At 31.3% G+C, this 27,879-nt stretch overlaps 5 protein-coding genes and 2 pseudogenes across 7 annotated transcripts, besides 9 other annotated features; 2 read left to right on the top strand and 5 right to left on the bottom strand.

Annotated features, from left to right (window-relative positions):
* Nucleotides 1–6,209: part of a mobile genetic element that runs on past the window's edge.
* On the bottom strand, nt 37–1,644 carry TVAGG3_0177010 (protein of unknown function, DUF4106 family; the record flags this gene model as incomplete). The annotated part of the gene is made up of 1 exon (XM_051225491.1): nt 37–1,644. The coding sequence occupies one exon, from the start codon at nt 1,642–1,644 to the stop codon at nt 37–39; it is 1,608 nt and encodes a 535-aa protein (XP_051110477.1).
* On the bottom strand, nt 4,195–4,352 carry TVAGG3_0177000 (protein of unknown function, DUF4106 family; the record flags this gene model as incomplete). Its single annotated transcript, XM_051225490.1, has 1 exon — nt 4,195–4,352. A coding segment is annotated over one exon (158 nt), but the record flags the coding sequence as incomplete, so codon positions are not given.
* Nucleotides 6,123–6,209: a terminal%2Cinverted (terminal inverted repeat of Maverick-3 transposon ID:TVAGG3_0176990).
* Nucleotides 6,210–6,479: 270 nt separating this feature from the next.
* Nucleotides 6,480–6,516: a mobile genetic element.
* Nucleotides 6,480–6,516: a terminal%2Cinverted (terminal inverted repeat of Banshee-A3 transposon ID:TVAGG3_0176980).
* A 356-nt stretch (nt 6,517–6,872) lies between these two features.
* Nucleotides 6,873–7,716, bottom strand: TVAGG3_0176970 (annotated as a pseudogene). The gene has a single exon. A coding segment is annotated over exon 1 (844 nt).
* A 228-nt stretch (nt 7,717–7,944) lies between these two features.
* Nucleotides 7,945–8,759, bottom strand: TVAGG3_0176960 (annotated as a pseudogene). Its single transcript has one exon. A coding segment is annotated over exon 1 (815 nt).
* Nucleotides 8,760–9,051: 292 nt separating this feature from the next.
* Nucleotides 9,052–10,618: a mobile genetic element.
* A 914-nt stretch (nt 10,619–11,532) lies between these two features.
* On the bottom strand, nt 11,533–13,098 carry TVAGG3_0176940 (DNA/RNA polymerases family; the record flags this gene model as incomplete). Its single annotated transcript, XM_051225489.1, has 1 exon — nt 11,533–13,098. The coding sequence occupies one exon, from the start codon at nt 13,096–13,098 to the stop codon at nt 11,533–11,535; it is 1,566 nt and encodes a 521-aa protein (XP_051110475.1).
* Nucleotides 13,099–13,206: 108 nt separating this feature from the next.
* Nucleotides 13,207–13,554: a mobile genetic element.
* Nucleotides 13,555–13,880: 326 nt separating this feature from the next.
* Nucleotides 13,881–15,221, top strand: TVAGG3_0176920 (nucleotide-diphospho-sugar transferases family; the record flags this gene model as incomplete). Its single annotated transcript, XM_001582302.2, has 1 exon — nt 13,987–15,156. The coding sequence occupies one exon, from the start codon at nt 13,987–13,989 to the stop codon at nt 15,154–15,156; it is 1,170 nt and encodes a 389-aa protein (XP_001582352.2).
* Nucleotides 15,222–15,451: 230 nt separating this feature from the next.
* TVAGG3_0176910 (uncharacterized protein) lies at nt 15,452–16,075 on the top strand (the record flags this gene model as incomplete). Its single annotated transcript, XM_051225488.1, has 1 exon — nt 15,461–16,075. The coding sequence occupies one exon, from the start codon at nt 15,461–15,463 to the stop codon at nt 16,073–16,075; it is 615 nt and encodes a 204-aa protein (XP_051110474.1).
* Nucleotides 16,076–16,581: 506 nt separating this feature from the next.
* Nucleotides 16,582–17,461: a mobile genetic element.
* Nucleotides 17,462–18,251: 790 nt separating this feature from the next.
* Nucleotides 18,252–18,441: a mobile genetic element.
* A 259-nt stretch (nt 18,442–18,700) lies between these two features.
* Nucleotides 18,701–22,455: a mobile genetic element.
* Between the last annotated feature and the right edge of the window lie 5,424 nt (nt 22,456–27,879).

Below are 27,879 nucleotides of genomic sequence, written 5' to 3'. Positions count from 1 at the left end.
CAATATTTGACGGAGAGAAGTCAGTTCAAGAACAACTTACTGACCTGCTGCCAAAATCTGCTCGATGGAAGCTGTCGTTATGCCAATCTGAGGAGCCCCAGCAGGTTTCATCGAACGAATCTTCAAAAGAGCATCTTCCGTGAAAAGTGCTATTGGTTTTGTAAACTTCTTTGCTTTCAATTCATCTGGACCGTCTCTGTCACCAGTATATTGTATTTGAACTGTACCAACAGTTGAAATACCACCCATAAAGTCTTCTGAGTCAGCAAATGGAATGCCAAGCCAAAAGTTTGAACGGTCTCCATTTGTATATTGAGTTTTTTGACCTCCTGTATGAGTCCATACTTTCACATATGGCATAATAGAACTTTGCATTTCAGGGTTAATGGTTGTTGTGAAGTTGTTGTTAAAGTTCATAGCATCTAATGTCAAGTTGTATGACCTCATATCCTCAACTGTAGAATATTCTTCTCTTGGATAATATTTGCCATCTATGTTTATATGGTATTTAATACCAGGGTTGTAGAAGCAAGAATAGTCATTTATAGTTCGTCTGAACAGTACAAACATAGTATCTGCATGTTTCATTGCAGTTGTTAAAGCAATATCTGTTCTTGCACCTGGGTCAGCACTTTGGTTTCCAACTTCACCTGCAAAGTCTTTGACAGATATTTGGTGTATAGGGAACATAAGTGGAACTGCAATATATTTGGCAGCTAAAGCATTTGAAATATCTGGGTCCAACATATAGACTGCAAGTCTGCTTTCTATTCTCTTGCATTCAAATTTTTCGCATGTGAACTTAACTGGGTCCCAAGCAGTTCCAGCAGCATTGAAATAATAGTTTACTTCAGTGTTGAGGTTTGAGAAACCAAAGTCTAAGTCAACTTTGTCTTTGCAAAATTCGGCGAATGACGTTTGATTTGCTCCCTTTACGTCTGTAAGAGTGAATGGGTCTTGTGTTGGTGCAATGACTAAGTTATTTTTGCTTGGAGTAAGTTCGATAGAAATTTTTCCTGCCCAGTTTGGCAAGTATCTTAAAAACCTGAAGATGAGGAAAGATGACAAAGGAACTCTAAGTTTCAGTTTTACTTTGGTTACTGCTGCTGCAGTTTGTCCAGAAAGGTTAACATAAACTCCTGGAACGTTAGGGTCAAGTCTTCTTATTTTCTCAATAGTTGCATACTGGTCTGTTTGTTCTCTAGCTTGTGGTTGTACTGAGTTTCTCAAAGCGAACCATTCATAGTTTGCCCATGTTACTGTTTGAACTAAGTCAGAGTTAGAATATATCTTATATCCCATGAAAACTTCTGGAGCATATTGGTATCCGACATAGAAAATTCCATTGCAACCTTTCTTGTCAGACAACTTGGCAGAAGGTTTTATTTCAATGTCTTGTTCCACGTATAAGAAAGAGTTGTCAATAGAAATAATATGAAACCTGTCGCAAGCAATATCTACTGTTGTTGAAGAACCTTCTCCAAACTCACCTACATTTCCATAAGAAACAGCAGTTGTATATTCGTAAGTTCCAGGAACTATTTCTGACCTTCTAATGGCATTGTCGCATTCGTTATACCATTCGGAAACATTTCCATTCATAGCATCCAAAACTGTTGGCGTTATATTCTGAGCGGCGTACATTTCATATGAGTAAAAATATAGAATAGTTGGATTTATATGTCATAATAGAACCCACGTGGACCAAGCTTTACTTTCTTCCTGACTGAGTTTTTAACTCTTCTTTTTCCTTCATTGCCCTCTGCTTGAAGTTGTTGCATCTTTGCATTATGTTCATCTAGTATGTTGCAAATTTCCCATGTCCTTTTTGCCTTTTGGCTCTGGTCGCCCATCTCAGGTAACCTATATCCTAGAAAGAGTTTGTCATAGTCTGTATTTGAGTCTTCGCGTATTGTTTGCATGACTCTTTCCTGAGTTTCCGGTTCAAGCTCTTCAAACAGTGCCTGTCCATATGGAATATGCTCGTTTCCAAATATATGTTTTTGTAGCCATTCTGGTTTTCTTTCCATGTTACCAACTATATCTTGTGAATGGGAAAGCTTTTACCCAATCTTTCAGTCTTGCGTCGTTTATTTCTGTAGTTGGTTTTTTTGTCAAGGAACATGTTTTTCAATACTAACATTTATTTGGTACTGTCCATTTGAGTTTTCTTAAATATTCATCCCTTCTCGGTTCATTGTCTGCAAAGTAAGTTTTTATGACATTTTGTAAACTTTCGTTTGCAAGGTCATGTACAATAGGTTCTCTTCTCTTCTCCTCCCTAACTTTCTTTCTAAACTCTTCACCAAATATACCATCTCTATGGTTCTGTGTAGTTCTTTGAGATAAATGTTCTAGAACGTCAGGGTTATATTTCCATCAGCCATGTTCATTTCATACTGGTCCAAAATATCTGCATGTTTCATATCTTTCAATGGCATTAAAGCCGCGCTTAAAATACCAGCTATATCTCGTTCACCATTCACTTCCATTGCGTCTACAACTTCTTGGAATTGGTGGTTGTAAGTTTATGAACCACCTATCCGGATTAGCTTTATGACCCCATCTCATTGTAGTTCCATCGTCTCCAGAACAAAAGTAGGTTTGTTTCCATCTTGGTTAGGTTCTGAATGAACTTTAAACAATGTTTCATTTCTATATGTTTTCTTGAAATTTAACCTTTTATTTTCACCGAGTTCATCCGAAGATTGAACGTTAAATGCTCGTAAGTAAAAAAGGGTTGTGTATTTGTGTACATTTTCTTTCAGTACTTCCATTCTATGCTGAATATTTTCATCTGGTGCTGGAGTCTTTTGTATGTCGGCAAACATTTTTCGATATTCTTCTACTATGTCAGCCGAATTTTTTTTTAGACTCTTGGAAATATTCCATATTCTCCGCATACTCTTGTTGAGGGTCAAGATTTTTTCGGCTGTTCCAAATCTTCATCTAGTTCTGTGAAGTTAGTTTCCAAAGGAGGGACTTGTTCGTTTCCTTCAGGCTCTTCTAGCTGTTTGCTGAACTATTTCTTCCATGTCTGGTTGTATCTGAACTCTTCCTGTGGAGTTTCTTGTACCTCATCTGCTGGCATTTCATATATTCCGAGACCGTTTTCAACAATTTCCCTATCTACGTCATCCGCATTCATAAGCTTTTTGTTCTTTCGTTCCGTCTCTATTTTTTACGCGTTTCATGACGAAAGTTGAATTGTCATTTAGCTCTGACATCAAATATCTCGGAGTAAATTCATCCATGTCATTTGGATGATATGCTATTAAATCATATCCTTAGCGAGCTTGTATTTTCCAGGTTTGAGATTATATCCGTTTTGGTGCTGAGCCATAAAGCTAAATAGGTTCGGGTCAGTATTTCCATCCTTGAACTTTCAATAGCTTCTTTATATCTGTCACTAAAGTCAACAGTATCTGGGAAACCACACTCTTCTTTAAGCATTTTTAAGAATTCTTGGTTTCCTTGTTTCTCTACTTCTTTTATGTCCTTGTTCTGTTTGTGGTTGTTGTTGTGCAGGGTTTTGAACTGTTGGTTGTTGTGTTGGTTGTTGTGTTGGTTGTTGTGCATGCCTGTGTCTGTGTCCATGTGACGATGTAAATGTTCTAGGTAGTCCTGGTGCAGGTGCTTCTCTTGGAGGTTTTGGTGGTATATAAGTTCCACCAGCTGGCACATATGTTCCATCTGCAGCGTAATGTCCTACCTGACTTTTCGTTCTTAAGAAAGCATTTACTAGGTCTGTTTTGGTCTGTTGTAACTCTTTTTCTTGACTTTTCACAACAGTTGCTCTAACGGCGTCATAGGCACTTTGAACTGCCTGTCTCGTTGCTGCATCTGTTATTTTCGTCATATTTTGTGCTACTTCTTTTAACTCTTTGTCGAAACCTTCAGACTTCAGTTTCTTTCCAGATGAGAAGTCGTTCACTTGTTTCACCTTACTATGAAGAGCTTCGAAGGCGTTCTTAAAGTCAGCATTCGTTAAAGCTTCATTTGAACTGTCTTCATCCGCTTGTATTTTTGTCCTTATTGACCCTATGAGTTGGGCTGCTTTAGCGTTGGCTTGGGCATCTAACCAGTCATTGTTAGCTTTTATATATTCTGCGCTTTTCATTGCCTTTTTGCATAGCCGCGTCGTTATTTTTACTTTCTTGTGCTAAGTTTTCATACTGTACGGTTTGGTTTTGCAACTGTAAAAGTTTTTCTGCCTTTACATTTGCTTCAACTTCTTTTTTATACTCATCGCTATCCATATATGTCTTCAGGGCTTTTTGTTTTATCTCTTCATCTTTCAGTATTTTATATTGAGTAGTATGGTTTTTCAAATTTATGACATCTTGTTCCATTTTTGCTACTTCTGTTGCTTTTTCTGACACTTTTTTTGCATATTCCTCTGTACTTAGTTCTTTCAGTTGTTCTTCTTTCTTCTTTTTCTCTACGTTTAACTCATTGAGTTTCTTTGTGTGTCTGTCATATTCTAGTTTCTTTTCGTTTTCACTTATTTGCTTCTGTATGTCTATGTTTGACTTTTTGACATCTGTTATTTGATTTTTGAGTGAACTCAAATTCATTTGACTTTGAGGGTTATATGCTGTTCCGTCTGCAGCTCCACCATAGCCTGCCATTTTCGCTAAAAGTGCCGCTCTTAAACCTCCACTCTGTGCACCAACAACTCGGTTTAAAAGCATAGGATTGCTTGACATTTGTTGCAACATAGTGGGGTCATTCAGCATTTGTTGTTGCAACTGTTGTTGTGGTGTCAGTTTTACTATTGGATGTTTCAATGCTCTCTTCCTCTTACGTATATCCTTACGTAGCTTACGTGGCATTTTAAGTGAAGTTAAAAAGCGGTTTTTGACAGATGTATATATGACACTTTCTACCCTCTTGAATTTTCATGAACTTTCTTGTCTATGTTTTGTAAAGTTCTTCATCGTAAAGACTTTCTCATGAACTTTCTTGTCAATGTTTAAAGTTCTTTCATCGTAAAGACTTTCTCATGAACTTTCTTGTCTATGTTTTGTAAATGACCCAAAAATATATTTTAGGGTAGATGGTTAGATCTAACCTGTTTTCTAACCTCTTTTCTACCCTCGTGAATTTTCATGAACTTTCTTGTCTATGTTTTGTAAAGTTCTTCATCGTAAAGACTTTCTCATGAACTTTCTTGTCTATGTTTTGTCAAGTTCTTCATCGTAAAGACTTTGTAAAGACTTCTTCGTCTAATTTCTCATGAACTTTCTTGTCAATGTTTTGTAAAGTTCTTCATCGTAAAGACTTTCTCATGAACTTTCTTGTCTATGTTTTGTAAAGTTCTTCATCGTAAAGACTTTGTAAAGACTTTCTCATGAACTTTCTTGTCTATGTTTTGTAAAGTTCTTCATCGTAAAGACTTTGTTGAGAAAGTTCATGAAAATTCAAGAGGGTAGAAATGAGGTTAGAAAACAGGTTAGATCTAACCATCTACCCTAAAATATATTTTTGCCTGATTTACACTCATTGACGATGAAGTTTTGTAATGTTCTTCATCGTAAAGACTTTGTTGAGACTTCCTCATGAACTTTCTTGTCTATGTTTTGTAAAGTTCTTCATCGTAAAGACTTTGTTGAGACTTCCTCATGAACTTTCTTGTCTATGTTTTGTAAAGTTCTTCATCGTAAAGACTTTGTCAAGAACTTTCTTGTCTATGTTTTGTAAAGACTTCTTCATCGTAAAGACTTTGTCAAGAACTTTCTTGTCTATGTTTTGTAAAGACTTCTTCGTAAAGACTTTGTAAAGACTTTCTCATGAACTTTCTTGTCTATGTTTTGTAAAGACTTTGTAAAGACTTTTTGAGAGTTCATCGTAAAGACTTTGTAAAGACTTTGTTGAGAGTTCATCGTAAAGACTTTGTAAAGACTTCTTCGTAAAGACTTTGAAAGACTTCTTCGTAAAGACTTTGTAAAGACTTTCTCATGAACTTTCTTGTCTATGTTTTGTAAAGTTCTTCTTCGTAAAGACTTTGTTGAGAGTTCATCGTAAAGACTTTGTAAAGTTCTTCTTCGTAAAGACTTTGTTGAGAGTTCCTCATGAACTTTCTTGTCTATGTTTTGTAAAGTTCTTCTTCGTAAAGACTTTCATTTTATACTAAACATCAACGGGGCTAGAAGGCACGAAGTGCCTGGAAGCCCCACTACCTTTTTTTTTTTTTTTTTTTTTTTTTTAAATATTCCCACTCATTATATTCGTAAATTTTGAGGTTTATCCTTCGCTTTTAAGAGCATTGAATTTGATTTTTATATAAAATAGTTATATATTAGAAAATAATATGAGTTTATGTGATATTATTTTTCAGAAGATTTCATTCTATATGCCTATGAAAAGTACTCTAAAAACTAACTTTTTCCTAATTATAATTAAATCTAGAATATTGTATTATGCTTAGTATTATTTCATTTTTCTCATTCAATTTAGAATTTACAAATGTCAAAAAATTGAGAGCTGTCACTTTTGATGAATTTCTGTTTATTACAGTATCAGCTTTATCTTTAACTTCAATCTTTTTTCCATCGGGATATTTAAACCAAAATTCCAAAAATTCGATATTGTCAATCTGTTCATATTTTAATCTATCAATTACATTTTTAATACCATCTGAAAATCTTATGAAATGGTCATTATATGTAATGAAGTAATGAATGAACTGCAGAAATAAATGTTTACGTTAATGTTTACAGGTTATTCAATAATGAATTATTTTTGAAGAACTGAAGGTGCTACCATGTTACCATGTGCTACCAGGTCATTTAACTTCTCTGAAAAAGTGTGACAACATGACATTTAGACAACAACACAGGAGGAAGGCAAAAATAAATTCCAATCATACTTTATAAAGCTTCATTTACAGGTATTTCATCGTCAGTAAATGAATCATCATTATCGTTTGGTTCAACCTGTTTATATAATCCTTTCATTTCTTCTTTCAAAACATAACACCATGTTTGTTTACCGTCTATTCTTCTATGTTTCCTATCACATTTATCCTTAATACTCATTTGGAAATTCTTGTCTTTCATGTCTGATGGTTTGCAGAATAGAGCATTTTCACACGTCATACCTGCACACAATTCATCATAATGTGTATTTATCCATACATCTAAAGGATTTGTTGATAACTCGATTAAATCTTGTTTGGCTTCAGTCATCGGTATGATTCGTACATTAAATGATGAAAGGTCATATTGCATAAAATACGTCAGTAAATTATCATAAAATTCCTTAGTGCATGAATCCATTAAATTCTTGAAGTAATCAAATTGACCCTTGAATTTACCATTAACCCTTAAAACTACGTATCTTCTGTCTCCAACTTCAATTTTGACAGGGTAGACGTTGTTAGTTACGAAAATGAAGTTTGCAACATTCTGAGCAGTTCTTCTGGGTTGATTCTTTTCATTAATTCTAATTTGATTATCCGTAATAATTGATTTCAAAGCGTTTGAAGTTTGCGAGTCTATCTTCACCAACATTCTGAGTTCATTAAGTACAAGAAACATTTTTATTTTCAACAACCGAATTGAAATTACCGTTAGCTCACTTATTTCAGTATGTTTTTACATGAATAACCAGCGAGAAGTTCAGAAATAATGTCTGTAATCTGTTTTTACCTGTTCCCTGAAGTCCTTTCAAAATAATTGCTGTTTCATTCTTGATTCCAGGATGTTGAATCATTGATGCAATCCAGCCGAGAAGGTATTTATACACTTCATCGTTATTATCACAAATGGCTTCTTTAATGAAATCCATAAACATCTCAATTTTTGAGTAATCAGGCTTTTCAAGAATGTTGTATTTATAACCCTGAAACGTTGAGAAAACATCTGGAGAATCAGATTTAAAGCAAACACCCTTAACGGTTAATGAGGATAATTGATTTAATAGTACGTCCCATGCTGTTATGGTTTTACCTTCTTCTTTAAATAATTTAATCATTTTGAGTGACTCTTTCATGTTTGATTGAAGAACGAATGATATTTGATTCATTTTGTCGTGTATGTTGTAATCTTTCTGAATGAAGTATTTGTTTCCACAATCTACAAAACGGATTACACGTGATAAATCCTCAATTACTTCAGAACTGTTTTTATACTGATGATTTTCAGCCTTGCGTCTAATATCTGTTATCAAGAATGAATCATCAAGTTTTATATCAAATGTTATTTTTGGCTTACGTAATAAAGGTAAAACGTATTCATCATAATATTCCTTTTGGTATAGTTTTAGAATCTTCACTAAAACAAATGGAGAAAGTCATTAAATGTGCATATCTACTACGTGCTTTTTCAAAATTACTTTTAGCATTTCAGTTAAATTGCAGAAGTTATAAACGTTATCGTAGGCTTCATTAATTAAATGATCCGGTAACGAATTAATTGCTTGAAACAGTGTGAATAATGTTATTTCTTTTTCTAAATTCATGTTTCCACCGTCATTATGTACTTCAAAATCACAGATGCCATCAACTATGCTCTGGGCAAGTTTATCGTCAATGTTTACATCTTTGTTTTCATTCATTATACTCTTATTTCTTCATTCTTCTGTTCAACTCTTACCTTAATATTCAAATCATTTAATATATCGTTTACTGTTCTAGTTAATGTTGAATCATAACTTCCACGAATGAATGAGTATTTTGATTGGTTCTGTTGCATTCTTGCAACTCTTGAATCAGCCATAACCACTAATGAACGCTTTGAATCATCCATAGAAGTCATTATGTCAATATCATAATCATTGCAGGAATAACATTTAATCATTCTGTTCGAGGTTGAATAGAAGAAATTAGTGTTGCAATAAATGTGAAGACCTCCTGATGCGGTTTTAACGATAACATCTTTATCCGAAAGTTTGATAAAATGTCTTTTCTAACTGTTTCTTTAAGTTCATCATTGTACGATTTATTGATATCAACATCTATAATCGTTAAATTTGAAATTTTATTTACTAATAAAGCCATACCAGTTTTCCTTCCTCTTCCTCCATCGTGTTTGAGGTAGTTATGTAAATCAATCTGTTTTCACCAATTCTTTCGTTGAGGGTTTTAGTTTCTGCCACAACTAATTCCTCAGCTAATGAATCAATAACTTTTTCATCAGAAACGATATAGTTGCTGTTGTTGTTTGTTGCCGTCATTTATATAGGAATAAAAAAATAAAAATAATTTTAAAACTAACTTTATTTTTGGGCTACATCAAATTTTCTATGTTGTTGTCTAAATGTCATGTTGTCTCATTTTTTAAAAGAAGTTAAATGACCTGGTAGCACATGGTAACATGGTAGCACCTTCAGTTCTTCAAAAATAATTCATTATTGAATAACCTAAAAACCATTAACGATAAAATAACTGATAACAAATTTTTATTTTTATATAAATGGATACCCCACAAGCTCAAAATTTACCACGAATCATAACAAGGGAGGAAATGATAAAAATGATGCAAGAACATGTTAAAAATAACAAACCACTAAAATTGAGAAAATGTGGTTATGCAGTAATGATGGAAAGAGAGATGTTGTCAAAGAGGAATAAAAATTAAATTTGGATTGAGTTTAAAAATTCATCTTTATTAAATTCATCTTCCAATCAATTATTTATTCTATTAAATTCTTTTATTTTTGCTTCACTCAGTTTAAGGATTGAACGGTAAGTTTCTAATTTTTCGATTATTTCTTTATCGTTTTCAGTTCCATTAGTTTTATGGGCATCAACCCCACCGCATTGTGGCTTCTTTTTTGTAATAGCATATTTTTGATTTAATTCTGTTTAGTTTCTTTTTATATTCATCGTCTGGACTCTTGGCTGCTTTGTTGTCACTCATTTCTTACGAAATAAAAAAAATTAAATATTATTTAAATATAATGGGTAATAAAATAAATCGGAATTTCTATTAATTTATTGTCAACTTCAACTAATGCATTGCCGTTAATATATCTAACAAATTCAGCTATTGTGTCAAATCTTCGTCTTCTTTTTGTCATTGATTTATCAGTTTTCCATAATCGAGATGAATTAAAAACCTTATTTCCTTGTTTAAAATTCATGAGCCCCGAATTAATTTGTTCACGTTTAACATCATTTAACTTTTCCATTTGCTTTCTAATATATTCCCATTCTTTTGAAATATCATTTTTCATTTCCACCGGTTTCATGTTTATAGTTCTATGCCATGTATTATTTAATAATATACTAACTGCTGTATGATGGAGTCATGATTTCCATCCCAGTATATCTGACCGTTAACCCCTAACGCATCTCTCAGAGTTCTCATTACCGCATCAACTATTTTATTATGAAACGTATATGGAGAGGATGAGAAGAAAAAATTAATTTGTGGGAAATAATGAGTCATAGCTGCCTGAAATCCTTTATCACCATCACCCCTGATATTATCTACTCTTTCATGATCTAGTAAGTATTGAATAGCTCTTCTTGTTTCCTGTTCTGTTTTCCCTTTCACGGAATGCAATATAAATATCTAGTGTTAATGTTAATGGCAAATAAATAAGTAACGTTTCCTTTTGAATATTCCAGATGATCGATTTCGTATGAATATGGATATGGAGCAAATGAAGGGCGACTAAATTTTTCCTTTAACGGTTGAATTTTTGGGTCAATTGGTTTATTTAATATCTTGAAATCCTTTTTAAAATCTTTTTGCTTCTTTAATGTTTGAAATGGATATAATAAAGTGAATGATGAAGGATTAACTGAAGGAGGAGGTGGTACTGTCGTTGGAGGTTTTGGTGTTGCAAGTGGTTTAATTTTATCTGCTTTGATTTTGGATTTCATTCCTTCCTTCATTAATTCTGGATGTATTCTATTCATTTGTTTTAAATATGCTGTATATAAAGGTTTGATATACTTTCCCGCTTCGAGTTTATGTTGAAGGATGAATTCCAAAAGTTGATCTTCATTTAAAAGTCGGGCTGAATATGGTTTAACTAATGAATCATAAATTAAAGCTTGTGCTTCATTTATGGTCTGAAGGACCTGGGTGTTTTGTTCCTTTAGCTGTTGTTCCTTTGGCTTTGGTTTTTGTGGCTCAGGATTATATAATTTATATAATTCATCAATATCTTCTTCTGTTAATACTTTATTTTTGAAATCTTTCAACTGTTTAAGTTGTGATTTAGTTTTTCCCTTTGTATATTCATTATTTTTAATTTTGTCTTTAATTTCAGAAATTATTTTATTATGATATTTCAAAATTTCATTTTTATAATATGGATAATAATATTCCATATCATCACCCGTTATATTGTTATCATATTTTTGGAGATATGCTTTTAAATCATAATAATTAAGAAAATTTTGATTAAATACTAAATCATCAATTAAAATTTTTAAATCTGTGTTATCCATTTATATAAAAATAAAATAAATGTTTAAGGGTGCCCGCCTCTTTGAATCATAGTATCAAAACCATCATTAACGGTTCCTTTTGTCTCTTCTGTGGCATTTCATTAAAAATAAAATTTTAAATTGTATTAAATAAATGGCATACAACATCCATTTTCACAACATACAGCCTTAGTGTGTGCTCCTGTTAATGCAGTCTTACCGATTGTTAAGCGAGTCATTGACCCGTTTTTAAGTTGTAAATTAATATTCTGACCATCAAATATCAATTTATCATTTATTATATCCAAATAATTTTTAGGTGTTAATTGTTTATTTTGTCGTAAACTAACACCTTTCATTTTTTGTGCAATCTTTTTAAAATCACTTCCATCAATTGAACCGTTGAATGATGTATAACACTTAGGACATAAAGCAACCATGTTATCACCTTGTTTCTCAATTGCTAAACCCAATAACTTCTTCTCATGTGCTTTTTCTTCAGCTTTATTCTTTAATTTAGGTTTAAATTTCTCATCAAAACAGAAGAAATCAAAAGGTGCGAATTTGAAAATGTTTTTATCATAAAATTGTTTATCGGTAACAATTGCTTGAAATGCTTGAGTGTTAGGAAGACTTGGATTGCCAGCGATTGCCCAATAAGATGAATCAGTATCACCTTCAATGAAATGAAAACGATTAACATCCATGCATTTATACATAAAATCATAAATGAAAACCAAATACCAGTATTTAGCATTATCTAAAGTGAAGAATGCCTCTTGTAAACATGTTTCACATCTATAAAATCTATCTTTGAGCATCATTTGATATGTATCCTCTCCTATTTCTCTTATGTTTTTAAACTTATTTGACATACATGCAACGCGTGCCTTCTGTGCATTCATTATTTTAGTCTTTGCGTAATTTTGTGTATTCATTGCATCGTAACCATATGATCCATTAAGTGAAATCTTGCAAAATAAACTTTTTCCTTTATTTCCTTCTAATTCAGCCCTTTGTCTTTCGTTCATAAATTTGTTCGCAAATTCATTAAAACAAGTGTTTTTAGTAAATGTTAAAATTGATTGAATGTCATCAATGATAAAATGAAATCTGTCGATTAGATACCAAAGATAATAAGAAGAAAATGGTTGATATTGGTTGTGTGTTGATGCTAACTGAGTTAATTTTCTCTGTTTCTGGTCAACTGGTAAATTGTTTGATTTCATGTAATTATACATAAAACTGCCAATTGTTTTTTCATCTGTGATAATATCTAAGTTTCTTATTATCGGTAAAAAGTTTATGTAATCATTAATGTATTTTTCATCAATGTGACCCTTTACTTCAGCCACGAATAAAGTATTTTTCTTTCTAATAATTCCCAGTGCTTTTGCTTTCTTTGTTGCTGTATCACAAATGATAACACCATTCAATCTTCCCGGCATATACATTTTATGGTCAGTATATTGAATGAAATCATGAGGATTAGATGAAAATGATGAAGGATATAATGAATTAAAGTCAACTCCAACGAAATGAGTCATAATGTTGGTGGTGTCCTCATTTGATACAGTTTTAGTTTCTGGATTATATGAAAGTTTATTAATGTGCGTGATTCCTTTAAGATTAACACGATGTTGAACATTTGATAGACCACCAGTAATTCCATTACGGAGAATGTGATAAGCTTCAACTGAATCTAAAGTCATTGGTAAATTATTTTTTAATGCATAATTTCTACAATTGATTCTTAAACGTTGAACATCTTCATCTTTATTTGATTTCACGACATTGCAATAACAACACATTAACTGACAATTTTCTTTAGTATGTGGGATATAAGAAATTTATAACATCATCTTTATTCATTTTTCCATCATAATCAAACTCATTTAAAAACTCCGCGAATTTTTGACAATTTCTTAAATAATATTTATCAACCTCATAACCCGCCTCCTCTAATATATCCTTTATTTCCTCATTTGTGAATCCCAATTTTTTAACATCGTTAGTTTTGACGCTCATTTCATACGAATTAAAAATAAATTATTCAAAATTGTAAGACATTGAATTTTAAAAGTTTATTTTTTTATTTTTTATTTCATTATGGTAGTGAATCTTTCATTCATGAAAATAATTATTTCTAATTTCTTTTACTCGTTTATGAGGTCTTTGATTATGACTCCATTGATTCCATTCAGGATTTAAACAATGTTTAATTAATCGCGGAATATCTGACATCATCTATATATAGCTTCTTTTATAAAAGATGAAATAAATTATTTTAAAATTAATATGTTAATTTTTTAATGCGTTTAGTATGGGCTGAGTGTAAATGTCTTACAATTTTGAAAATTTTTTAAATCTTGATTTATTCAAAAACGTAAGAATAAAAACCGTCAGAATCATACATTTTTTACTTCATATGTTAAAAAAAATGATACAAAATTGTTCTATATTGTATGAATTCTTACGTTTACAAAAAAAGTCACACAACCCTTCCACATATACTACTATTCTTTTAGAAGAAATATATGACATGCTGAATATATAAATAAATAGATATCAATTTCATTTAATATATATGAAGTAATCAGATGTTTTTATGTTGGTTAATCTTTTTGTATCAAGAGGCCGAACAAGAAAAACGTCCGAATTCATATTACTATTTCAATGATCCTCCAGCAAAAACGCGATACGCATACCTTTCAGGCTATACAGGCGATGATGACAGCGGACATTATTTTGTATTAGCAATTACATGCGGATATTCTTTATTAAAAACAAGTCCTAACTTCGACAGAGTTCTAATGATACCAAGTGAAATGAAAATACCTCCAGAAAAGATGAAATTATTAAAACAAATTTGGACTCATATACTATATAGACCTTATATCCAATGGCCAGATGGATATATAGATACGCATGCTCGAGATATGTATTTGTGGTTTAAATTAAATGCATGGAGTGTTGTTGGCTGGGAGAAATTATTGTGGACAGGGACAGATGTCGTATTTCGGAGAGATCCATCATCAGTATTTGACTTTCCTCCTCCTTGCTCAATCATTGATCACTATGTTTACGGAATGTCTCATATTGGTCCTGTAACAAATGGAGATTTCTTCTTATTAAAGCCTTCACTCAAGACATATTCAGAGATGAAAACACTTGCCCTTGATTGGGCAAAAGATCCTGATGAATATGGCCACAAACTACAACTACAAGGTGCTTCATGGACTGGTCCTCATGATCAAGGACTTATTACTCAGTATTTTGACGGTAATATTACTACGGTACCTCAATGGTATCAGCTTGAAGTACCAGGAAACCCTGCATCAATGCTTGGTTTGAATAATACGGAAAATCCAGATCCAAGAGTTATTTCATTTCATTTTCCATCAACAATCAAACCATGGAAGAAAGATGCAGGTCCATACTCTCATGCTTGGTCAGCAATTGCATACGAAGCGTTTGATTATTTACAAGTTTCAATAGACTTGATAGGAAAAGGATTTCCACGTCCTTCAGGTAAAATACATCCAAACCTTTTATTTGCTATTGAACAGCCTCGAAATGCAGAGCCAGCAAGAATAATTGACCAAGATGACGGAATTGATCCTAAAATTCTTTTCCCACCGAATAATTTTAGGGCTAGGAAGATTGTTCGAATTTATGCTTATATTATATTTTGTAATTTGCTATTTTTGGCTATATTTACCCATGGAATGTGTAATATACAGGAAGAAAGACAATATCAGAGACTTTAACCATTTTATTTTGAATATATTATTTGTTTGTATTGTTAATAAATATTAGTGTTTGTATTTTTTATTAAAATATTCTTTGATTTTGTTACTCACCTTGAATAATCATGATTTGAATTTACCAGTTCAAATTTTTGTAAGAATGTGTGGTTTTGGCAACATCTAATTAATCATTTTTTGATAAATATGATAAAAAAATATAATAATTTATGGGATGTGGTCCTGAAATTTACAAAAATGTAAATGGAATTCAATGCATAATATTATATAATAACAGAAATAAAATAGTATACGTTTAAAATTTTTGATGGATTCTTCAGATAGCGACAAGCCTCATTTTGAATTCACTGATACTATCGAGGAAGAAGATGCTGAGGAAGAAATTTCAGAAATTGAGCATAATTTTCAAGAAGAAGAAATATTTGAAGAAGAAATAAATGAAGATAACGAAGTTGCTGAAGAAGAAGATCAAAACGACGATACAGATGTTATCAAATTCATTGAGGAACTTAAAAAATTACAAAATAAGAGCAAAAAGAAACTAGAACAATATAACGAGAATAATAATCAAGCTCCTAATGAATCGAATAACAAAGAAAGCAGAAATAATGGCAAAAGCAAAGTTAAAAAAGGAAATCGTTACGAAGAATTATGCAAAGATGGTTGTAAGAAGAAAGATGATAAATCAGAGCAAGCAGACACAGGAAAAATGCCTAAGCAAATCGATCCTGAAAGGCTTGAAAAACTTAATAAGAAAAATACTTCAGCTGCAATTGAAATAATTAAACAAGAGCAAAAAGAATATGAAGAGAAGAAATCTGAGAGAAGAGTAGGTTTTGTAACTAAAGCTAAGGAAGCGACAAAATCCTTTATAAGGAGAGGTTTCATTAATTATGAGAAAGATGGAGATATAGAGAGATAAATTTGAAAGTTAATTTGAGATTCTCATATAATTTTTTGAATGAAAAAAATAAATATAGTCTATATGAGTTTTTGAATAATCACACTTGAGATATATCTAAAAAATAATTAAAAATAGAGTTTGAGAAGACTTTTCAAGGTGTAATGAAAAGTGTGATATAGAAATAATTATAGATATTTTAATTTTATATATTGTGCTAAGCATTATATTAAATTTTTAGGAAAAACACTTTTCATAAGTATTCAATATTTGAAAATACGCTCCAAAAAGAATAGATTCTTTTATATTCGCTTATATAAAAGGAGACTCTCTATCAGATGCGAATGCCTGAATTCAGCACCTCTGATAGAGAGTTTCCTCTTATATAAGCAAATCTTTTTCATTCGTTTTTGTTAATATAAAAACATCAAAATCTACCAATATGAGAAATTAAACCCTGCGAGGCACCAGTCTAGAACTGGCACTTCGCAGGGTTGAATTTTCTCTGACAAAATACAATAATCAAATGCTCCAAAGTTTTCAAATTTTTATTAGGAATAGGAGCCTACAAAGCACTGATTATATATCAGTGCCTGGTAGGCTCCTATTCCTTCTCTAAATGGGAGAAACTTTGTTTAAATAAGATAACATGCGAACAAAGTTTCTCCCATTTAGAGTGGGATTTGGAGGGTGGGAGGTACATAGATAGACTATGTATCTCTCACCCTCCAATTCCCTCGGGAAAGTTCGAAAACTCGGTCGCAATCAGATGCAATTGCGACCGAGTTTTCGAACTTTCTATTAGGAATAGGAGCCTACAAAGCACTGATTATATATCAATGCCTGGTAGGCTCCTATTCTCTGAAGCTGGGAAATTTTGTCTGAATAGTTTAACATTTGGACAAAATTTCCCAGCTTCAGAGAAGGAATTGGAGGGTGAGAGGCATATAGGCATACTATATACCTCTCACCCTTCAATTCCCTCGGGAAAGTTCGAAAACTCGGTCGCAATCAGATGCAATTGCGACCGAGTTTTCGAACTTTCTATTAGGAATAGGAGCCTACAAAGCACTGATTATTATCAGTGCCTGGTAGGCTCCTATTCCTTCTCTAAATGGGAGAAACTTGTTTTAAATAAGATAACATGCGAACAAAGTTTCTCCATTTAGAGTGGGATTTGGAGGGTGGGAGGTACATAGATAGACTATGTATCTCTCACCCTCAATTCCCTCGGGAAAGTTCGAAAACTTTGGTGCAATCAGCAACGATTGCACCAAAGTTTTTGCGTTTAATTGAAGGAATTGCTCTTTATGATATATACAGTTACAATGCATATATCATAAGGAGCAATTCCTTCCAGATATCTGGCAAACTTGCTCGCAATGGTTCACAATTGCGAACAAGTTTTGTCATTTGTCAAGAGAAATTAAACCCTGCGAAGCGCCAGTTCTAGACTGGCACTCGCAGGGTTTAATTTCTCATATTGGTAGCTTTTTATGTTTTTAATTTAACAATAACTCATGAAAAAGATCCGCTTATATAAGAGGAAACTCTCTATCAGAGGTGCTGAATTCATGCATTCGATCTGATAGAGAGTTTCCTTTTATATAAGCAAATATAAGAGAATCTATTTTTTTTGGACCGTATTCTCAAATATTGAATACTTATGAAAAGTGTTTTTTTCTAAAAATCTCAGAATATATTTACAATAGTAAAATAAATAAGATATTTAAATTTATTTTTAAATGCTTTTTTTATATGAGATTCTCAAAAGTTATATCAAAAGTCTGTTTTTTCTAAAATCTAATATCATAATCTATTTCTCATTTTAAGTACATCTTAATTCATTTTATTTTCTATATTTTTTCAATATTTTTGAGGGAATTGTGTTGCTTCCCCGACGATAAAATTGAGAGGTTTACACATTGACACTACTTAGCATGCAACACTGCAACGCATTCCAAATTCTTTTTGGACCCTTGAGTCATTAAAGTGATGTGAAGAAAAAAACTTTGTCACAATTTTTTTATATCGCTATTATTACTTCACATTATATGATAAAAGATCGTGATTGTTAATGTATTTAATGGATTGTCTAATAAAATGAAAATATTCTATTAGTGAGAAAATATGAAAATAAATTTCCTAGAATTCATACCTTTAGTCATTATAAAATGCTTGACTGCATCAAATATAGTAGGGCTGTACAAGATTTAAAAAAACATTGCCGGGTTACCGTAGAGGCCTAAAAAAATCGCGCCTCGGCGGCAAGCCGCCTCGGCATGAAGAATGCGCATCTAAATTTTTATATGTCCTTCTTTCTTTTATTTTTCCCTTCCCTTCCTTTTCTTTTTCTTTTTCCCTCCTCTTGCTCTCATTTACCTTTTTTTTCCTTTTCTCATCATTTTTCAAAATTTAAAATTTTTATCAAAAATCTTGCCTATAAAAGCAGATTATGGAACCTTTTAATGCCTCTTAATCAATATTATACAGCATAAAGCATATTAAATGAAAGTAATTACGTATAAATTTATTTTATTATCTTATTTATTAATTCTTTAGCATGTATTGTTTAATATTAACTTTTCTGTACATTAAATATGATATCTCCAAAGTATGAATGCCTTGTAACGAAACGAAAACTATTCATACTTTATAAAGCCTTCATTTATCAGGTATTTCATCGTCAGTAAATGAATCATATTATCGTTTGGTTCAACCTGTTTATATAATCCTTTCATTTCTTCTTTCAAAACATAACACCATGTTTGTTTACCGTCTATTCTTCTATGTTTCCTATACATTTATCCTTAATACTCATTTGGAAATTCTTGTCTTTCATGTCTGATGGTTTGCAGAATAGAGCATTTTCACACGTCATACCTGCACACAATTCATCAATAATGTGTATTTATCCATACATCTAAAGGATTTGTTGATAACTCGATTAAATCTTGTTTGGCTTCAGTCATCGGTATGATTCGTACATTAAATGATGAAAGGTCATATTGCATAAAATACGTCAGTAAATTATCATAAAATTCCTTAGTGCATGAATCCATTAATTCTTGAAGTAATCAAATTGACCCTTGAATTTACCATTAACCCTTAAAACTACGTATCTTCTGTCTCCAACTTCAATTTTGACAGGGTAGACGTTGTTAGTTACGAAAATGAATTTTTGCAACATTCTGAGCAGTTCTTTCTGGGTTGATTCTTTTCATTAATTCTAATTTGATTATCCGTAATAATTGATTTCAAAGCGTTGAAGTTTGCGAGTCTATCTTCACCAACATTCTTGAGTTCATTAAGTACAAGAAACATTTTATTTTCATCAACACCGAATTGAAATTACCCGTTAGCTCACTTATTTCGTAATGTTTTTACATGAATAACCAGCGAGAAGTTCAGAAATAATGTCTGTAAATCTGTTTTTACCTGTTCCCTGAAGTCCTTTCAAAATAATTGCTGTTTCATTCTTGATTCCAGGATGTTGAATCATGATTGCAATCCAGCCGAGAAGGTATTTATACACTTCATCGTTATTATCACAAATGGCTTCTTTAATGAAATCCATAAACATCTCAATTTTTGAGTAATCAGGCTTTTCAAGAATGTTGTATTTTATAACCCTGAAACGTTGAGAAAACATCGTGAGAATCAGATTTAAAGAAACACCCTTAACGGTTAATGAGGATAATTGATTTAATAGTACGTCCCATGCTGTTATGGTTTTACCTTCTTCTTTAATAAATTTAATCATTTTGAGTGACTCTTTCATGTTTGATTGAAGAACGAATGATATTTGATTCATTTTGTCGTGTATGTTGTAATCTTTCTGAATGAAGTATTTGTTTCCACAATCTACAAAACGGATTACACGTGATAAATCCTCAATTACTTCAGAACTGTTTTTATACTGATGATTTTCAGCCTTGCGTCTAATATCTGTTATCAAGAATGAATCATCAAGTTTTATATCAAATGTTATTTTTGGCTACGTAATAAGGTAAAACGTATTCATCATAATATTCCTTTTGGTATAGTTTTAGAATCTTCACTAAAACAAATGGAGAAGTCATTAAATGTGCATATCTACTACGTGCTTTTTCAAAATTACTTTTAGCATTTTCAGTTAAATTGCAGAAGTTATAAACGTTATCGTAGGCTTCATTAATTAATGATCCGGTAAGAATTAATTGCTTGAAACAGTGTGAATAATGTTATTTCTTTTTCTAAATTCATGTTTCCACCGTCATTATGTACTTCAAAATCACAGATGCCATCAACTATGCTCTGGCAAGTTTATCGTCAATGTTTACATCTTTGTTTTCATTCATTATACTCTTTATTTCTTCATTCTTCTGTTCAACTCTTACCTTAATATTCAAATCATTTAATATATCGTTTACTGTTCTAGTTAATGTTGAATCATATATTCCACGAATGAATGAGTATGTTTTGATTGGTTCTGTTGCATTCTTGCGAATCTTGAATCAGCCATAACCACTAATGAAGCCTTTGAATCATCCATGAGATCATTATGTCAATATCATAATCATTGCAGGAATAACATTTAATCATTCTGTTCGAGGTTGAATAGAAGAAATTAGTGTTGCAATAAATGTGAAGACCTCCTGATGCGGTTTTAACGATAACATCTTTATCCGAAAGTTTTGATAAAATGTCTTTTCTAACTGTTTCTTTAAGTTCATCATTGTACGATTTTATGGATATCAACATCTATAATCGTTAAATTTGAAATTTTATTTACTAATAAAGCCATACCAGTTTTCCTTCCTCTTCCTCCATCGTGTTTGAGGTAGTTATGTAAATCAATCTTGTTTCACCAATTCTTCGTGTGAGGGTTTTAGTTTCTGCAACAACTAATTCCTCAGCTAATGAATCAATAACTTTTTCATCAGAAACGATATAGTTGCTGTTGTTGTTTGTTGCCGTCATTTATATAGGAATAAAAAAATAAAAATAATTTTAAAACTAACTTTTATTTTTGGGCTACATCAAATTTTCTATGTTGTTGTCTAAATGTAATGTTGTCTCATTTTTTAAAAGAAGTTAAATGACCTGGTAGCACATGGTAACATGGTAGCACTTCAGTTCTTCAAAATAATTCATTATTGAATAACCTAAAAACCATTAACGATAAAATAACTGATAACAAATTTTTATTTTTATATAAATGGATACCCCACAAGCTCAAAATTTACCCGAATCATAACAAGGGAGGAAATGATAAAAATGATGCAAGAACATGTTAAAATAACAAACCACTAAAATTGAGAAAATGTGGTTATGCAGTAATGATGGAAAGAGAGATGTTGTCAAAGAGGAATAAAAATTAAATTTGGATTGAGTTTAAAAATTCATTCTTATTAAATTCATCTCTTCCAATCAATTTATTTATTCTATTAAATTCTTTTATTTTTGCTTCACTCAGTTTAAGGATTGAACGGTAAGTTTCTAATTTTTCGATTATTTCTTTATCGTTTTCAGTTCCATTAGTTTTATGGCATCAACCCACCGCATTGTGGCTTCTTTTTGTAATAGCATATTTTTGATTTAATTCTGTTTAGTTTCTTTTTTATATTCATCGTCTGGACTCTTGGCTGCTTGTTGTCACTCATTTCTTAGGAAATAAAAAAAATTAAATATTATTTAAATATAATGGGGTAATAAAATAAATCGGAATTTCTATTAATTTATTGTCAACTTCAACTAATGCATTGCCGTTAATATATCTAACAAAATTCAGCTATTGTGTCAAATCTTCGTCTCTTTTTGTCATTGATTTATCAGTTTTTCCATAATCGAGATGAATTAAAACCTATTTCCTTGTTTAAAATTCATGAGCCCCGAATTAATTTGTTCACGTTTAACATCATTTAACTTTTCCATTTGCTTTCTAATATATTCCCATTCTTTTGAAATATCATTTTTCATTTCCACCGGTTTCATGTTTATAGTTCTATTGCCATGTATTATTGTAATAATATATACTAACTGCTGTATGATGGAGTCATGATTTCCATCCCAGTATATCTGACCGTTAACCCCTACGCATCTCTCAGAGTTCTCATTACGATCAACTATTTTATTATGAAACGTATATGGAGAGGATGAGAAGAAAAATTAATTTGTGGGAAATAATGAGTCATAGCTGCCTGAAATCCTTTATCACCATCACCCCTGATATTATCTACTCTTTCATGATCTAGTAAGTATTGAATAGCTCTTCTTGTTTCCTGTTCTGTTTTCCCTTTCACCGGAATGCAATATAAATATCTAGTGTTAATGTTAATGGCAAATAAATAAGTAACGTTTCCTTTTGAATATTCCAGATGATCGATTTCGTATGAATATGGATATGGAGCAAATGAAGGGCGACTAAATTTTTCCTTTACGGTTGAATTTTTGGGTCAATTGGTTTTATTTAATATCTTGAAATCCTTTTTAAAATCTTTTGCTTCTTTAATGTTTGAAATGGATATAATAAAGTGAATGATGAAGGATTAACTGAAGGAGGAGGTGGTACTGTCGTTGGAGGTTTTGGGTGTTGCAAGTGTTTAATTTTATCTGCTTTGATTTTGGATTTCATTCCTTCCTTCATTAATTCTGGATGTATTCTATTCATTTGTTTTAAATATGCTGTATATAAAGGTTTGATATACTTTCCCGCTTCGAGTTTATGTTGAAGGATGAATTCCAAAAGTTGATCTTCATTTAAAAGTCGGGCTGAATATGGTTTAACTAATGAATCATAAATTAAAGCTTTGTTTCATTTATGGTCTGAAGGACCTGGGTGTTTTGTTCCTTTAGCTGTTGTTCCTTTGGCTTTGGTTTTTGTGGCTCAGGATTATATAATTTATATAATTCATCAATATCTTCTTCTGTTAATACTTTATTTTTGAAATCTTTCAACTGTTTAAGTTGTGATTTAGTTTTTCCCTTGTATATCCATTATTTTTAATTTTGTCTTTAATTTCAGAATTATTTTATTATGATATTTCAAAATTTCATTTTTATAATATGGATAATAATATTCCATATCATCACCCGTTATATTGTTATCATATTTTTGGAGATATGCTTTTAAATCATAATAATTAAGAAAATTTTGTTTTTTTTTTATTTTTTTTGTTGCCACTTTGTGTTATATACAAACATAAAACTACAATAAAAAAAAAAAATGTTTAAGGGTGCCCGCCTCTTTGAATCATAGTATCAAACCATCATCGGTTCCTTTTGTCTCTTCTGTGGCATTCATTAAAAATAAAATTTAAATTGATTTAAATAAATGGCATACAACATCCATTTTCACAACATACAGCCTTAGTGTGTGCTCCTGTTAATGCAGTCTTACCGATTGTTAAGCGAGTCATTGACCCGTTTTTAAGTTGTAAATTAATATTCTGACCATCAAATATCAATTTATCATTTATTATATCCAAATAATTTTTAGGTGTTAATTGTTTATTTGTCGTAAACTAACACCTTTCATTTTTTGTGCAATCTTTTTAATCACTTCCATCAATTGAACCGTTGAATGATGTATAACACTTAGGACATAAAGCAACCATGTTATCACCTTGTTTCTCAATTGCTAAACCAATAACTTCTTCTCATGTGCTTTTTCTTCAGCTTTATTCTTTAATTTAGGTTTAAATTTCTCATCAAAACAGAAGAAATCAAAAGGTGCGAATTTGAAAATGTTTTTATCATAAAATTGTTTATCGGTAACAATTGCTTGAAATGCTTGAGTGTTAGGAAGACTTGGATTGCCAGCGATTGCCCAATAAGATGAATCAGTATCACCTTCAATGAAATGAAAACGATTAACATCCATGCATTTATACATAAAATCATAAATGAAAACCAAATACCAGTATTTAGCATTATCTAAAGTGAAGAATGCCTCTTGTAAACATGTTTCACATCTATAAATCTATCTTTGAGCATCATTTGATATGTATCCTCTCCTATTTCTCTTATGTTTTTAAACTTATTTGACATACATGCAACGCGTGCCTTCTGTGCATTCATTATTTTAGTCTTTGCGTAATTTTGTGTATTCATTGCATGTAACCATATGATCCATTAAGTGAAATCTTGCAAAATAAACTTTTTCCTTTATTTCCTTCTAATTCAGCCCTTTGTCTTTCGTTCATAAATTTGTTCGCAAATTCATTAAAACAAGTGTTTTTAGTAAATGTTAAAATTGATTGAATGTCATCAATGATAAAATGAAATCTGTCGATTAGATACCAAAGATAATAAGAAGAAAATGGTTGATATTGGTTGTGTGTTGATGCTAACTGAGTTAATTTTCTCTGTTTCTGGTCAACTGGTAAATTGTTTGATTTCATGTAATTATACATAAAACTGCAATTGTTTTTTCATCTGTGATAATATCTAAGTTTCTTATTATCGGTAAAAAGTTTATGTAATCATTATGTATTTTCATCAATGTGACCCTTTACTTCAGCCACGAATAAAGTATTTTTCTTTCTAATAATTCCCAGTGCTTTTGCTTTCTTTGTTGCTGTATCACAAATGATAACACCATTCAATCTTCCCGGCATATACATTTTATGGTCAGTATATTGAATGAAATCATGAGGATTAGATGAAAATGATGAAGGATATAATGAATTAAAGTCAACTCCAACGAAATGAGTCATAATGTTGGTGGTGTCCTCATTTGATACAGTTTTAGTTTCTGGATTATATGAAGTTTATTAATGTGCGTGATTCCTTTAAGATTAACACGATGTTGAACATTTGATAGACCACCAGTAATTCCATTACGGAGAATGTGATAAGCTTCAACTGAATCTAAAGTCATTGGTAAATTATTTTTTAATGCATAATTTCCTCAATTGATTCTTAAACGTTGAACATCTTCATCTTTATTTGATTTCACGACATTGCAATAACAACACATTAACTGACAATTTTCTTTAGTATGTGGGATATAAGAATTTATAACATCATCTTTATTCATTTTTCCATCATAATCAACTCATTTAAAAACTCCGCGAATTTTTGACAATTTCTTAAATAATATTTATCACCTCATAACCCGCCTCCTCTAATATATCCTTTATTTCCTCATTTGTGAATCCCATTTTTTAACATCGTTAGTTTTGACGCTCATTTCATACGAATTAAAAATAAATTATTCAAATTGTAAGACATTGAATTTTAAAAGTTTATTTTTTTATTTTTTATTTCATTATGGTAGTGAATCTTTCATTCATGAAAATAATTATTTCTAATTTCTTTTACTCGTTTATGAGGTCTTTGATTATGACTCCATTGATTCCATTCAGGATTTAAACAATGTTTAATTAATCGCGGAATATCTGACATCATCTATATATAGCTTCTTTTATAAAAGATGAAATAAATTATTTTAAAATTAATATGTTAATTTATTAATGCGTTTAGTATGGGCTGAGTGTAAATGTCTTACAATTTTGAAAATTTTTTAAATCTTGATTTATTCAAAAACGTAAGAATAAAAACCGTCAGAATCATACATTTTTTACTTCATATGTTAAAAAAATGATAACAAAATTGTTCTATATTGTATGAATTCTTACGTTTACAAAAAAAGTCACACAACCCTTCCACATATACTACTATTCTTTTAGAAAGAATATATGACATGCTGAATATATAAATAAATAGATATCAATTTCATTTAATATATATGAAGTAATCAGATGTTTTTATGTTGGTTAATCTTTTTGTATCAAGAGGCCGAACAAGAAAAACGTCCGAATTCATATTACTATTTCAATGATCCTCCAGCAAAAACGCGATACGCATACCTTTCAGGCTATACAGGCGATGATGACAGCGGACATTATTTTGTATTAGCAATTACATGCGGATATTCTTTATTAAAAACAAGTCCTAACTTCGACAGAGTTCTAATGATACCAAGTGAAATGAAAATACCTCCAGAAAAGATGAAATTATTAAAACAAATTTGGACTCATATACTTATAGACCTTATATCCAATGGCCAGATGGATATATATAGATACGCATGCTCGAGATATGTATTTGTGGTTTAAATTAAATGCATGGAGTGTTGTTGGCTGGGAGAAATTATTGTGGACAGGGACAGATGTCGTATTTCGGAGAGATCCATCATCAGTATTTGACTTTCCTCCTCCTTGCTCAATCATTGATCACTATGTTTACGGAATGTCTCATATTGGTCCTGTAACAAATGGAGATTTCTTCTTATTAAAGCCTTCACTCAGACATATTCAGAGATGAAAACACTTGCCCTTGATTGGGCAAAAGATCCTGATGAATATGGCCACAAACTACAACTACAAGGTGCTTCATGGACTGGTCCTCATGATCAAGGACTTATTACTCAGTATTTTGACGGTAATATTACTACGGTACCTCAAATGGTATCAGCTTGAAGTACCAGGAAACCCTGCATCAATGCTTGGTTTGAATAATACGAAAATCCAGATCCAAGAGTTATTTCATTTCATTTTCCATCACAATCAAACCATGGAAGAAAGATGCAGGTCCATACTCTCATGCTTGGTCAGCAATTGCATACGAAGCGTTTGATTATTTACAAGTTTCATAGACTTGATAGGAAAGGATTTCCACGTCCTTCAGGTAAAATACATCCAAACCTTTTATTTGCTATTGAACAGCCTCGAAATGCAGAGCCAGCAGAATAATTGACCAAGATGACGGAATTGATCCTAAAATTCTTTTCCCACCGAATAATTTTAGGGCTAGGAAGATTGTTCGAATTTATGCTTATATTATATTTTGTATTTGCTATTTTTGGCTATATTTACCCATGGAATGTGTAATATACAGGAGAGAAAGACAATATCAGAGACTTTAACCATTTTATTTTGAATATATTATTTGTTTGTATTGTTAATAAATATTAGTGTTTGTATTTTTTATTAAAATATTCTTTGATTTTGTTACTCACCTTGAATAATCATGATTTGAATTTACCAGTTCAAATTTTTGTAAGAATGTGTGGTTTTGGCAACATCTAATTAATCATTTTTTGATAAATATGATAAAAAAATATAATAATTTATGGGATGTGTTCCTGAAATTTACAAAAATGTAAATGGAATTCAATGCATAATATTATATAATAACAGAAATAAAATAGTATACGTTTAAAATTTTTGATGGATTCTTCAGATAGCGACAAGCCTCATTTTGAATTCACTGATACTATCGAGGAAGAAGATGCTGAGGAAGAAATTTCAGAAATTGAGCATAATTTTCAAGAAGAAGAAATATTTGAAGAAGAAATAATGAAGATAACGAAGTTGCTGAAGAAGAAGATCAAAACGACAAGATCAGATGTTATCAATTCATTGAGGAACTTAAAAAATTACAAAATAAGAGCAAAAAGAAACTAGAACAAATAAACGAGAATAATAATCAAGCTCCTAATGAATCGAATAACAAAGAAAGCAGAAATAATGGCAAAAGCAAAGTTAAAAAAGGAAATCGTTACGAAGAATTATGCAAAGATGGTTGTAAGAAGAAAGATGATAAATCAGAGCAAGCAGACACAGGAAAAATGCCTAAGCAAATCGATCCTGAAAGGCTTGAAAAACTTAATAAGAAAAATACTTCAGCTGCAATTGAAATAATTAAACAAGAGCAAAAAGAATATGAAGAGAAGAAATCTGAGAGAAGAGTAGGTTTTGTAACTAAAGCTAAGGAAGCGCAAAATCCTTTATAAGGAGAGGTTTCATTAATTATGAGAAAGATGGAGATATCATTAC

This window comes from Trichomonas vaginalis, chromosome IV (assembly GCF_026262505.1).
Source record: "Trichomonas vaginalis G3 chromosome IV, whole genome shotgun sequence".
Lineage (NCBI taxonomy): Eukaryota > Parabasalia > Trichomonadida > Trichomonadidae > Trichomonas > Trichomonas vaginalis.
Note: the sequence above shows the minus strand (reverse complement) of the source record. Positions and strands in the feature narration are given on the sequence as shown.